General features: G+C 53.8%; 1 protein-coding gene across 1 annotated transcript; it reads left to right on the forward strand.

Annotated features, from left to right (window-relative positions):
- The first annotated feature begins 7,907 nt into the window (after positions 1 to 7,907).
- On the forward strand, positions 7,908 to 11,547 carry B3gnt7 (UDP-GlcNAc:betaGal beta-1,3-N-acetylglucosaminyltransferase 7). Its single transcript, XM_059278715.1, has 3 exons — positions 7,908 to 7,998; positions 8,485 to 8,551; positions 9,331 to 11,547. Exons 1-3 carry the CDS (start codon positions 7,908 to 7,910, stop codon positions 10,511 to 10,513), a joined length of 1,341 nt encoding a protein of 446 aa, XP_059134698.1. The 3' UTR covers positions 10,514 to 11,547.
- Positions 11,548 to 12,098: the final 551 nt, after the last annotated feature.

Consider the following 12,098-nt stretch of genomic DNA (forward strand, 5'->3'; position numbering starts at 1 on the left):
CTTACTGTACATGTGTTCGCAGTCGGGGTCATTCGTACATCTGTGTGGTTTTATATTCATCACTGTAGGAGTGTGTATTTGTGTATATGCCTGTGTGAGAAAGAATGTTTGTGTGTATGTGTGCCCTACCAAAAGGAGCTGCGGTACAGCCTCAGGACACAGCAATACCAGGGGCCGACTAGCCAATCAGTCCTTCCGCTCCTTCTTGGCCCTCCCTGCCAGGATTCTTCTGCCTTGCTGCCCCTGGATCCTGAGGCCTCTCCACTGAGTGGCAGCCCAGCTCCACTTCCACTTGACCGACACCCCATAGTTACAAAGCTATGGGTGGCCTCCGCTGTCCCCAGACTAACTTGTTTATGTTTGAGCACAAAAGGGAACCAGAAAGCTGCCCAGTCCTGGGGGTGGTGTGTCCATCTTCCACTGGCTAGCCCAGGGCTCCTCCCCATTCCAGAAAGTGATGTCTAGACAACCTGAAGGAGTTGTCCACACAGTATCGCCCCTTCCTCCTTCCTCCTTCCTCCTGGGCTCTGCATCTGAGCGGTTGGTCTTACATCTGAGCCAGAGCGTCCTGCAGGCTTGGCGTAAGTGGTAATAGTGGCTGGAACACCTCCAAGGTGTCAGTGAACCTCTGAGCAGAGTTTTTAAGAATAGCAGACTCGAGGCGGTGGTAGCTCACACCTTTAATCCCAGTACTGGGGATACAGAGGCAGGCAGATCTCTGAATTTTAGGCAAGCCTGGTTTACAGAGGGAGTCCCAGGATAGCCAGAGCTACACAGAGAAACCTTGTCTTGAGGGGAGTTGGGGGACAAAAACCAATGAACCAAACAAACAAAAACAAAAAAACAAACAGAAAAAAAAAAAAAAAAAAGAATGGCAGACTCCTTTGAAGTTCTACCCTTCCCAGCTGTTCCTGGGGCTGCCAATCTCAGGACCTTGTGCCATCCATAGAAGGGGAGTTGTGATGCAGGCCTGTCCAGTCACACTACCTCAACCCTGGGATATGCCCATTGGCCTAGAGCTGGGCAGATACACAGAGAGAGACCAGTGTAAGTCCCTCCTGGGATCCTGTATGTGGACGTGGGGTGGATGGGAGTTGAGATGAGGGGATAAATATCCAAGAACATTCTGAAGCCTGCCTTGTCCTTCCTGTGAAAGGACAGGGTGGCTATAAAGTGTTGGTGTTTCTGTTAGATCAGCTAACAAGTTCCTTTTGCTTAAGCTACTTACAGTTGGGTTACTGTCACTGAAAGTCCTGGACTATTTCTTGCCTGAGCCACATGCCGGGTCTTCAGGATGCCAGAGCTACCTTGCCTGGCCATAACATCCCTCATGGTCCCTTCTCGACTTACACAGCTCCCACCTAGACGTCTTACTACCTGTGTCCATTCCTCTTGAGCTTCTACACCTACCTTGCTTTCTCTAGCACCACCTACTGTAGCAGGAATCTTAAAAGTTCTTATTAATAAAATCAAACCTGAGCCAGGTATTGGGGTGAATGTCAGAAGATCAGAGAGACAGAACAGGCCACAGCCACCTCACCTCACCAGTTCCTCAGCTGGTCCTGTTTCCTCAGACTAGAAGCCTCTGAGTCCTCATTCAGAATGAATCTCAGCTGAACTGCTGCTAGAAGCCTAAAAGCTTAACCAGCCAAATGCTTCTAGTTTCTGGTCTTCACGCCTTATATACCTTTCTGCTATCTGCCATCACTCCCTGAGATTAAAGGCGTGTGTCACCATGCCTGGCTGTTTCCAATGTGGCCTTAACTCACAGAGATCCATGCCTCCAGAAAGCTAGGATTAAAGGTGTGAGTGCCACCATTTTCTAGCCTCTGTATCTAGTGGCTGTTACGTTCTCTGACCCCAGATAAGTTTATTAGGGTGCACAATATTTTGGGAAACATAATACCACCACAACCTACTTCAGTGAGGAAATGGAGCTTCCTCAGCTCTCTGGCCCCAGTTTCCTCCAGAACTACTTCCGTGTTCTGTGGCCTCCCCAGGCCCACATGAAAACGTGTCCCTCTTCGGCCCCATGCTCACAGCTGACCAACAGGCTCCAGAGTGCTCCAGGCTTCCCCATATCCGAGTTGCCTGGGAAGCTGGAGGGCTGTTTTCTCCACAGCTTCCTAGCTAGCTCTCCCGTCTGGCCTTGGGATCAGCACTGTGAAAGCCTGCCCGTGACTTGGCACTGTAATTTTGGGTTCCCTGGAGCTGGGACAGGTTGCCTGACCTTGTCTACTTCTGGTTCACTGTGATCTGCAGTTCTTGTGTCCTGAGCACGCTATGTCTGAAACATGGAGGGCCATGTCTGTGTCTCTCTACAATGTCAGGATTTACTGAATAACAAATTCACGAAGGGCAGAAGTCTCATTGATGGCATTTCATCAGCTGGTCCCCCACTTTCCTCCATAGCCTTGGCAGTGAAAGCACAAATGCTCTCATTCCAATCTTAATCACTAACATTATTGCATTACATGTCGCATAGTAAATCCATCTATGTACATGGGTATAGTTGTAAGTTACAGAATAGTCACTAAGGCTAAAGAGATCCCAGCAGGCCTGGATCCCCCCTCTAAGTCAGAGGCCAAGAAAGAGCAGAGTGAAGTGGGAGGAGGTGGGGAGTGGGACTCCAGAGCAGAGGGTGTCATCCATTTAAATCTAGTTGGAACTCTCGGAAGTTAAAGGAATTTCAAAGTGGCCTGAGCTAGAAGCTGATAAGGACACAAAGAGAATTGGGGTGGGGGTGGAGAGGTGAGATAAAGCACTGGGCTGGAGAGCCCCCGGGGATACTACTGATTGCTACCACCACAGAGCCAGGCTGCCGGGTCAGAGCAGAACTGAGCCTCAGGGTTGAGTCTTGCTGCAGGAGTGAGGATCAGGACCAGTCAGAAGGATAGACAGAGGGACAGCAGGTCCAGATGGACAGACAGGCAAACGGAAAGACAGCAGTTCAAGTAGGCTGGGTCAATAGCAGGGAGCCAGCCAAACTGAAGGCCCTGAAACAGTCAGGAGTTCTGTCAGTCCACTGGCACATACACTAGGTGGTCAGTTGACAGACAGGTCAGTGATTATAGCATGACAGCGTCAGGTGCCGGCCTCTCCATGGGGTCCAGACAACAGTGTTGTACCATTTCTTCCCTCTGGTGTGTTCCTTAAGTTCTCAGGCCTCGTTCTCCTGATGTGACTATGTCCATGTTCTCACATGGTCCCAATTTACTTGGATAAATGTACAGGACAACGTCCTTTCCATTTTTAGGAATATGTTATTTATCAGTCAGTATCTCGTGTACAGAAGCATTTGTACTCAACATGGAGTCAAAAGCTGCTTGTAAAATAGTGTCTCTCGCCGGGCAGTGGTAGCACACACCTTTAATCCTAGCACTCGGGAGGCAGAGCCAGGAGGATCTCTGTGAGTTCGAGGACATCCTGAGCTACAGAGCGAGATCCAGGACAGGAACCAAAACTACATAGAGAAACCCTGTCTCAAAAAAACCAAAACCAAAACCAAAACCACAGTGTCTCTCAAGGCACAGTCTGGAAAATACTGCCATAAGCACCATGGAGTGATGGGGCAGGGCACAGCCTGCTGTCAACAGCGTGACTGAAGGAACTTGCTAGACTCTTAGATGGAAGCCATCCCAAGCTCTGAAGATTCTCCTTACTCTCTCCTGCTTCCCATCTCCTCCCTTCTTACTCCTTGCTTCTGCCTGGGCCCCTACTTACAGAAAAGACCTAGGTGGCAAGATGGTTCCACACTTATACCAAGCCCAGCAACCTCATGAAGGAAGGAGAGAACTGACTCCTGAAAGTTGTCCTCTGACTGCACACACACACACACACACACACACACACACACACACACGCACACGCACACGCACACGCACACGCACGCGCACACATATACACACATACATATACAGATACACCCATAAACATACCACACACACATAATTACATACATACATAGACACATAGACACATAAATGTGCATGTACACATGCAAGCACACACACTATATATATATATATATATGTATGTATGTATGTATGTATGTATGTATATATGTGTGTACATTTAAATTGGAAAAATAAAGGGGAGCCAGCCTCCAAGGAAACATGTCCCCTTTGTTCAACTCTAAGTATTTCCCTAGCTCCAGATCCTACCTCACCTTCTCAGAGCAGCTGATCTCTGGGGAACACCAGTTGGAGGAGACAGTTTGAACGGAATCTCTGGGGTCTCTCTGGCCCTTCAGCACCATCCTGTACTGCGTTAGGTTCTCAGTAGTGGACACTAGCGGCCTATGACGACCAGAGGGTTCACTCTCACACTTCATCAGAAATCAAGTGTCAACCCCAGATTTACCCACTGCAGACTTCTAGAACAAAACACAAAGCAGGTATCCTACCATGGCTCTGAGCCTGGAGGAACTGCTATCAAGAGCTGTGCAGGAAACTATGTCAGGGCTATTCTCAAGGTCACCCTGACCAAGAGGTAGCCCTGAAGTCACAGAGGACCCATCACAGAAAGCTGCAGACCCAGGATAGTGCTCCACGGAGCTGGTCTGGTACAGGCAGAGGAGCCGTGCCGTATTTCTTGACAGAAAACACACACACCTTCAAGAACTCTCTTCCTACCAGCAAATGACCTCTGACCCTCCAGCATTGATCCACTGGCCCCCAGCTGTGAGTGCAGGCAGCTGGATCTGAACCCCCAGCTGCGGTTACTTCTGGGTGTAACACTAACTAAAACTAATTAGCATGCCCTTCAACAGCTCACTGCTGAGCTAAAGTTACGGCAGCTGGCTTGGCTTATGAGCCCTTTGGCACCATCAGCTCCAAGTCTCTGCCATGGTGGCCTCTCTCCAAGGTGCCCAGGGCTCCTTACTTTTTGCTCTCCAGTTCTTTCTAACCCAGGGCAGCCCCCACATTATCCTGCAACAATACCTACCCAGTATGCCCTCTGGTGGGTCAGTGTCTCCCCACATCTGAAGTCTCTGCAGACCCAGCAGGAAGGGGAGAGCGGAGCAGGGAGAGGGACCCCCTCTTCCACTCCCATCAACACTTCCTGTGACGTCCATCTCCTCCCGCTGTGTTCCCACCCACAGCATGGGGGCAGCGGCAGAGTCGCCTGCAGACTGGCCTTGCTCAGTCACTCCAGCTGTCTGGAGACAGTCCACAGCCTTCTGCTCTGCCCTCATGGCTGGACAGGTGGGGCGGGGGGGGGGGGGGGGGGGGGGGGGAGGGGGGGGCAGACTAAGTGAGCCAACAGTGGAGAGCCTGTGCTTTTGAGTAGGCTCACAGAGAGCAGGATGAGGTGACTGTGGAGACTGACCGGAGCCTGGCCAGGCACACACACACACACACACACACACACACACACACACACACACACTCATGCACTTAACTGTCATTCATTTCCCCATTCTGAATTCATCCTGAGCTTCTATGACAAACTGTATCAATTGACCAGATTTGACAGGAAAACACCAAGCTGACCTTACGCAGCTCCCCTGGTTACTGCTTCCATGTTCCCTTGTGGTCCCAGGATCCCCTGGGGTAGGTCAAACACTAGTGATCATAATATCCAAAGCAGTCCACCTATCAAGCCTCTGCGTGTAGGGGACACTGGTGTCTGCTTCCTCTGCGTCATCTCACATAACTCTGTACTGGCAGGAAACTGAGGTCTCCAGAGGATAAGCCACCTGCCCCCTAGTAGCAGCCAGGAAGTGCTCGAGCACTCAACCCTCTGGCACTCAAATCTGAATTCACAAGCCCTTACCAGAAACACCTGTGTCCACCTTCACCTAGCACCTGGAGAAAGTTCTACATGGGGTGAGAGGTCAGTGAGAGGCCAAAGGGCTCTTCTTCATCAGGGAACCTTGTGAAGAGCTGGGACAGAGCACAGGCTCTTCCTCAAAGCCACAGGAATAGGGAGGGTGAGGAGAGAGAACCCCAAACCCAGGCAGTACCAGGTGTGTTGGCACATGTCTGTAACCCCATCGTTCAGGAGGCTGAGGCAAAATGATCTGCAGTTCAAGGCCAGTCTGGACTGCACGCCAAGACCCTGACTCAAAACAAACAAAACACAACACCCTGGGTGGTGGAGTAACATGGGGATAGGCAGCCAGTGCCAAGCCAGGATGATGAGGACTGGTGACCTAGGACCAGTAGGACTGCAGTGACTCCTAGGGGCAGGCAGCCAGGCCAGGGAGACTTAGGCTTCAGGCCAGGGCTTCTTGGGAACTTCAAGAGGGCATTGTCCCAGGATTCTCCTCTGAAATTAAGTCCAGAAGGCCCTTCATCCTTTCTGACTGGAGCTTACAACGTTTCATAAAATTCCACTGTATGTTTAAGCACATAGCCTAGCCCAAGGATCACTAAGGGGAAGCCAAGAAGAATCTTCAACCTTGCCGGGCGGTGGTGGCGCACGCCTTTAATCCCAGCACTCGGGAGGCAGAGCCAGGCGGATCTCTGTGAGTTCGAGGCCAGCCTGGGCTACCAAGTGAGTCCCAGGAAAGGCGCAAAGCTACACAGAGAAACCCTGTCTCGAAAAAAAAAAACCAAAAAAAAAAAAAAAGAATCTTCAACCTTGGGACTCACAGGAGCTTCCTGGTCTCCCTTGTATTCCCTGGGGAAGGGGGACTCACAGGAAAGTAGTTCTCCATTCCTAGTGTCTGAAAGAAATGCCCGAGGCAGGGACCACCTGCTGAGTCAGGCCGACCTCCTGGGCTTGCGTATTTATCCATAGTGTTAGTTCCTTCCAGTCGGCCTTGGCGGAGCGGGTTACATCAGCACCCCAGAGCATGGGCCAAGATGCCCCCTCCCTCCCTCTACTCTGACTGTGTGTCGCACTCCCAAGAGAAAATGGTGTACACACAGCAGATTAATAAAGGCCTGGAGACAGGGGGGGAAGTATGTGAAGGGGGGTAGTTAAGTGAAAGATTTGTTGGCGATACAAGAAAGGAGGTTTTTGTTTGTTTTGAGACCGTCTCACTAGGGATCCCTGGCTGGCCTGGAATTCACCGTGTAGACCAGGCGGGCCTCAAACTCACAGAGATCCACCTGCTGGAATTAAAGGCATGTGCGAACACTCTAGCAAAAGAAGGGAGTTTTTGCAGAGGCAAATGGGCCTCCTACTGGGGGTGGTAGTAGAGAAAGAGTCGGGGACCCAGAGCCTTCCTGGGTGATCTGGGCCGGCTGGGGTCTGAGACAGGCAACCCAGCCTCCTCCTAGCATCATCTCCACTTGTGATGGCCGACAGGCCTAAGCGACCTGGGATGGAGAAAAGTAAACAAGGCATAGAGAAGGAAGCATTAGGGAAGACAGCCTTTATCCGCCTCCCTCCACCCTGCACACCCAGGACTGCTTCAGAAGGAAGCAGCCAGGCCGCTAGGCGCCCGGTGGGCGTGGAGGTGGGCGGCGTCCGACGTCCCCACGTGTCCCGGAGAGGCAGGCGACCCCGTGAAGGCCCAGCGGGGAAGTCACCGCCTCAGGATGTTGGTGATCCTCAAGGTCTCTGAGATTCCGTCTCTTCCCTTCGCGATCTTGCGGGGCGTGCCTCTGAGCTGACCTGTCCCCACGGTGAGCCGGGACGCGAAGGGTTAAGGTACCTGGGCCGCCGCCCCTGCGGCCCCTCCTCCAGCCTCCGGGAAAAGAAAGTCTCAGCGGGGGAGCGCCCGGGTCCGGTCCCACCGACCACGGCCGCGGCGCCCAGAGCTGTGATCCGTGCGCCCCGCTCAGCCGCCCTGGACCGGGCCGCCATGTCTCTGTGGTGAGTCGGGGTCCCTGTGGGGCGCAGGGCACCTCGGGGCTTCTCCTCCTCCCGGGACCCCCAGACCGCAAGGGATGATGTCCGCTGGATGTCGTGGGGCGGACCTCAGTTTCCCGGGGCGGCGAGGGTGGCGGGAGATGCGGAGCGGGGCGCGGCGCCAGGGTGGCAGGTGGGATGTGGGAGATGCGGGGCGCACGCTCGGCTCCCCGGCCGCGGCTCGGGCAGCCGGTATGCAAGGTCTCGAGGCCCCGGGGTCCCATCGAGAGTCGCCCCCCCCCCCAAACCCCGAGGCTCCTCCGGTCCCTCTTCCCTCCTGTGGCCTCTCCTCCGATCCCTCAACCTCTCTCCCTTCCCGGTTTTGCTTTTACAAACGGAGTAGACTGATGGATGCAAGCAAGGTGCCTCGCGCCGCCGCCCGGCCCTGGCCCTTACCCGGACTCCAGAGTTGGGGCTGGAGTACTGGGTCCGAGATCCTCTGCTCTGGTTCCCAGGAGGGTTCAGCCTTGGGTCTCACCACCCAGTAGGGTAACTCAGGTGATTTCTGTCTTTCTCCATCCAACCTGGTGGCCAGAGTCTCGGAGCCCTTGGAAAAATCTCCCTGTATGGAGGTGGGGGGCTCAATCTTCACTCACCCTGTGCCTCTGCGGCCTTAAAACCTGGGGGTATCTCTACCTGCTTCGTGGCTCCCTGGCTCTTGTACCTCCTGCCTTGGAGGTGAGAACCATCTCCCTGCTGCCCCAGCCCTGGAAGGTCACTCTGCTGACGTGCTCTTTCCCCCAGTGTGAGCTAAGGAGGGAAGTTCTAGGGGAACGGGGCACAGGCGGGATCACTCCTGAGAAGAGCTAGGATTTCTGCCTCTGAAAAGGGTGTGGTGGGGTTACCTGGGCAGGGAGGGTCCCTAGAGAGTGGATTTCCTTCCCCGGGCTGAAGGGCTGGACACCTCATTTCTCCTTGTGTGATATTAAGATGGGGCAAGGGGTCATGATGGCATCTGTCCACTCCACTTCCAAGCCTATCATCTTCCGTTAAGTGTGGCTCATTTCTGTTGAGTTGGCTGTGTTGGGGGATAGTAAGCCAGAACCCACTCCCCACAGGGGGTCTCCCCAAAAGCTTCAATGAAGGTATTGATTTTGCCTCTCACATTGACTGGTTCAAAGTCACCTGATGATATGCTGTCCACACACATAGATCTGAACTAGAAATGAAAACTGGGAACAAGGGGATGGGCAGAGGTCTCTCTTCCTGGTAAAGTGACAACCTTTCCCTGAGTACAAGCCTGGTATTTTATCTTGTGTTCTGTCCTGTTTTTTGTTTGTTTGTTTTTTTTTGGGGGGGGGGGGGGACAGACAAGTATCTTAGAGAAGTTAAATAACTCCCTTCCCAAAGTCATTGGTTTTGGAACTCTAATAGCTGATTCTCAGAGCTTTTTGAGTTGGGAGGTTAGCCTGAGAAAAGAATCAGGATCCTCTGACCTTCCAGGAAGTGGAGTCCACTGGCTCATCTGTGGCCACCTAATCCTCTGAAGTGCCAGCTCACCCTCTTCTCTACTGCTCCCCCTAGGAAGAAAACCCTCTACAAGAGTGTGTGCCTGGCTCTGGCCCTCCTGGTGGCTGTCACTGTATTCCAGCGCAGTGTGACCCCTGGCCAATTTCTGCAGGACCCTCTACCACCCACACCGGGGCCACCCGAAACTGGAAATGTAGTCAACTCCAACAGCTTCTGGAAAAGTTCAAAGGAAGTAGTGGCCCCCACCCCCAAACCCCCTCAGGGACCCCAGGCCTGGGATGTGATTACCACTAACTGTTCTATCAACATCAATCTGACCCATCAGCCCTGGTTCCAGAGTCTTGAGCCACATTTCCGGCAGTTTCTAGCCTATCGCCATTGCCGCTATTTTCCCATGTTGCTGAACCATCCAGAGAAGTGTGAAGGTGACATCTATCTGTTGGTGGTGGTCAAGTCAGTCATTACACAGCATGACCGCCGCGAGGTAATCCGTCAGACCTGGGGCCACGAGTGGGAGTCAGCAGGCCAGGGCAGGGGTGCTGTGCGTACCCTCTTCCTGCTGGGCACAGCCTCCAAGCAAGAGGAGCGGACCCACTATCAGCAGCTGCTGGCCTACGAGGACCGTCTCTATGGTGACATCCTACAGTGGGACTTCCTTGACAGCTTCTTCAACCTGACCCTCAAGGAGATCCACTTCCTTAAGTGGCTTGACATTTACTGTCCCAATGTCCCCTTCATTTTCAAAGGTGACGATGATGTCTTTGTCAACCCCACCAACCTGCTCGAGTTTCTGTCTGACCGGCAGCCCCAGGAAAACCTATTTGTAGGTGATGTCCTGAAGCACGCTCGGCCCATCCGCAAAAAAGATAACAAATACTACATCCCCACCGTCATGTATAGCAAGTCCACCTACCCGCCCTATGCTGGCGGTGGGGGTTTCCTCATGTCTGGTAGCCTAGCTCGGCATCTCCACCATGCCTGTGACACTGTGGAACTCTTCCCTATTGATGACGTTTTCCTGGGCATGTGCTTGGAGGTGCTGGGGGTGCAGCCTGCGGGCCACGAGGGGTTCAAGACCTTTGGCATCTCTCGGGTCCGAGGCAGCCGCATGAACAAGGAGCCCTGCTTCTACCGTGCCATGCTTGTGGTACACAAGCTGCTACCCGCTGAGCTGCTGGCCATGTGGGATCTGGTGCATAGCAATCTCACCTGCTCCCTCAAGTTCCAGGTGCTCTAATGTTGCTGGGCCCACCAGCACCTTTGCCTCAAGTCCGTGGGGTCCTGGGCTGGAGCTACGGTGCATGGCAGAGTCTTTGGTCCCAGGTGGAAGGTGAAGGGTCTGGGCTTTCTGTGCCCCTGGGTGTGGTGTGGTACAGACAGTCAGAGAGGAACTCCCAGAAATTCCCAGAAAGTGAGGCCCAGGAACAGCTGGGGCTTCCCTGACTGGAGGTCATCTGAGGACCTGGATCCCTCCTATCCTAGGCCTGTAGCCTGGCCCCTCTGTCCTGGTAGGAGACCCTGGTGGCCCCTGCAGGAACATTTGCTCAGGTACCTGGGCTAGGCTTGGCCAGTGGGTCTGTGGCTGCCTCTCATCATCGCAGAGGAGTCTCTTCCTGTGAAATGCCTCGGCTCCCTGAGGGCCGGGCAGCCTTTGTGGGGGCTCAGCCCTGTGCAGGTCCACAGGTGTCCCCTCATCCATACCCCTGGATCTCCCAAGAGCCGAGCCCCATAGGTTTTCAGCACAGCCCCAAGCTCGCCGGAGTCTGCTCCGGTGGCGTGACCCCTGGCTCTGTCTTCTCTTGTCCAGAAGCCTGACTGGCCACTCCGACTACCTCAGCACTCCTCTAAACCTCAGTGTGGGCTACAGCCCCACCCTACACCCCGACACAGGGCGAAAGAGCAGTGCTCCTGGCCCCCCAAGGCACAGTGATACCTGACCGCAGCCCACGCCAGGTTTCACCCTTGCACCTCACCAATACTGACTCCCTGGCCAGAAACTGGCCTGTTTGGTCCTAGACGCTGACATTTTTCTATTACTGTGAAGTTTTATTTATGAAGAGTTGGAAGGAGACAACTCCAGGCCTTGGGAGGTGGTCAGCCCTCTTCCTCTACGCTCTCCTTCAGAAGCCCCGGTCACCATCTAGCACCTTTACCATTCATCCTTTGCCTTCCAGTCCCACGCTGAGCTCTCCCCACTGATACTGGGGTCTACACAGACTATTCCCCCTGTGAAAGAATGCCGCCTCCCACTGGGACTGGGGTCACCTGGAAGATGGCGGCATCATCAGTTCTCAATAAAACTGGACTGGTTGCTGGCGGTGTCTGAGCTAGCTGGTTCCTTGGTCTTGGCTAGTGGGCGTGTAAGACCTCCAGAGGGCCCTTAGAGGAAGGGCCAGCTGTTTCAGGTGACCACAGGGACAGCTGAGGCCTTGGCCTAGGTATAGGTCAGCCAAGGTCAAGGCAAAAGTTCAGGCCCAAGGCTAGTGTTCTGGTGGCCTTAGGCAGGGCCTTAGTGGGCTTCCTGAAGTCCTGTGCAGTCAGCCTGGAAGCATTGAAGTCTCTCCTTGGGTGGAAGGAGAGACCGCCATGCGCAGGACCTTCGCCCAAGCTGTGAAGATCCAGGACAGGATCTTCTGAGACAGTAGTAGTGAGCAAGACAGCTGTGTCCAGCTCAGGGAGAGCCACCACAGGCCCAGATACCCAGACCCAAGTCCTAGGGACAGAGGACAGGGCTGCTGCCGGTTCTCCCTAGCAAAGGTCTTCCCACACCCCCCTTTGTCAACTGGCTACATCATGTGCAGAGATCATTGCAAAATGCACGC

The sequence above is a fragment of the Peromyscus eremicus genome, chromosome 13, assembly GCF_949786415.1.
Source record: "Peromyscus eremicus chromosome 13, PerEre_H2_v1, whole genome shotgun sequence".
Taxonomy (NCBI): domain Eukaryota; kingdom Metazoa; phylum Chordata; class Mammalia; order Rodentia; family Cricetidae; genus Peromyscus; species Peromyscus eremicus.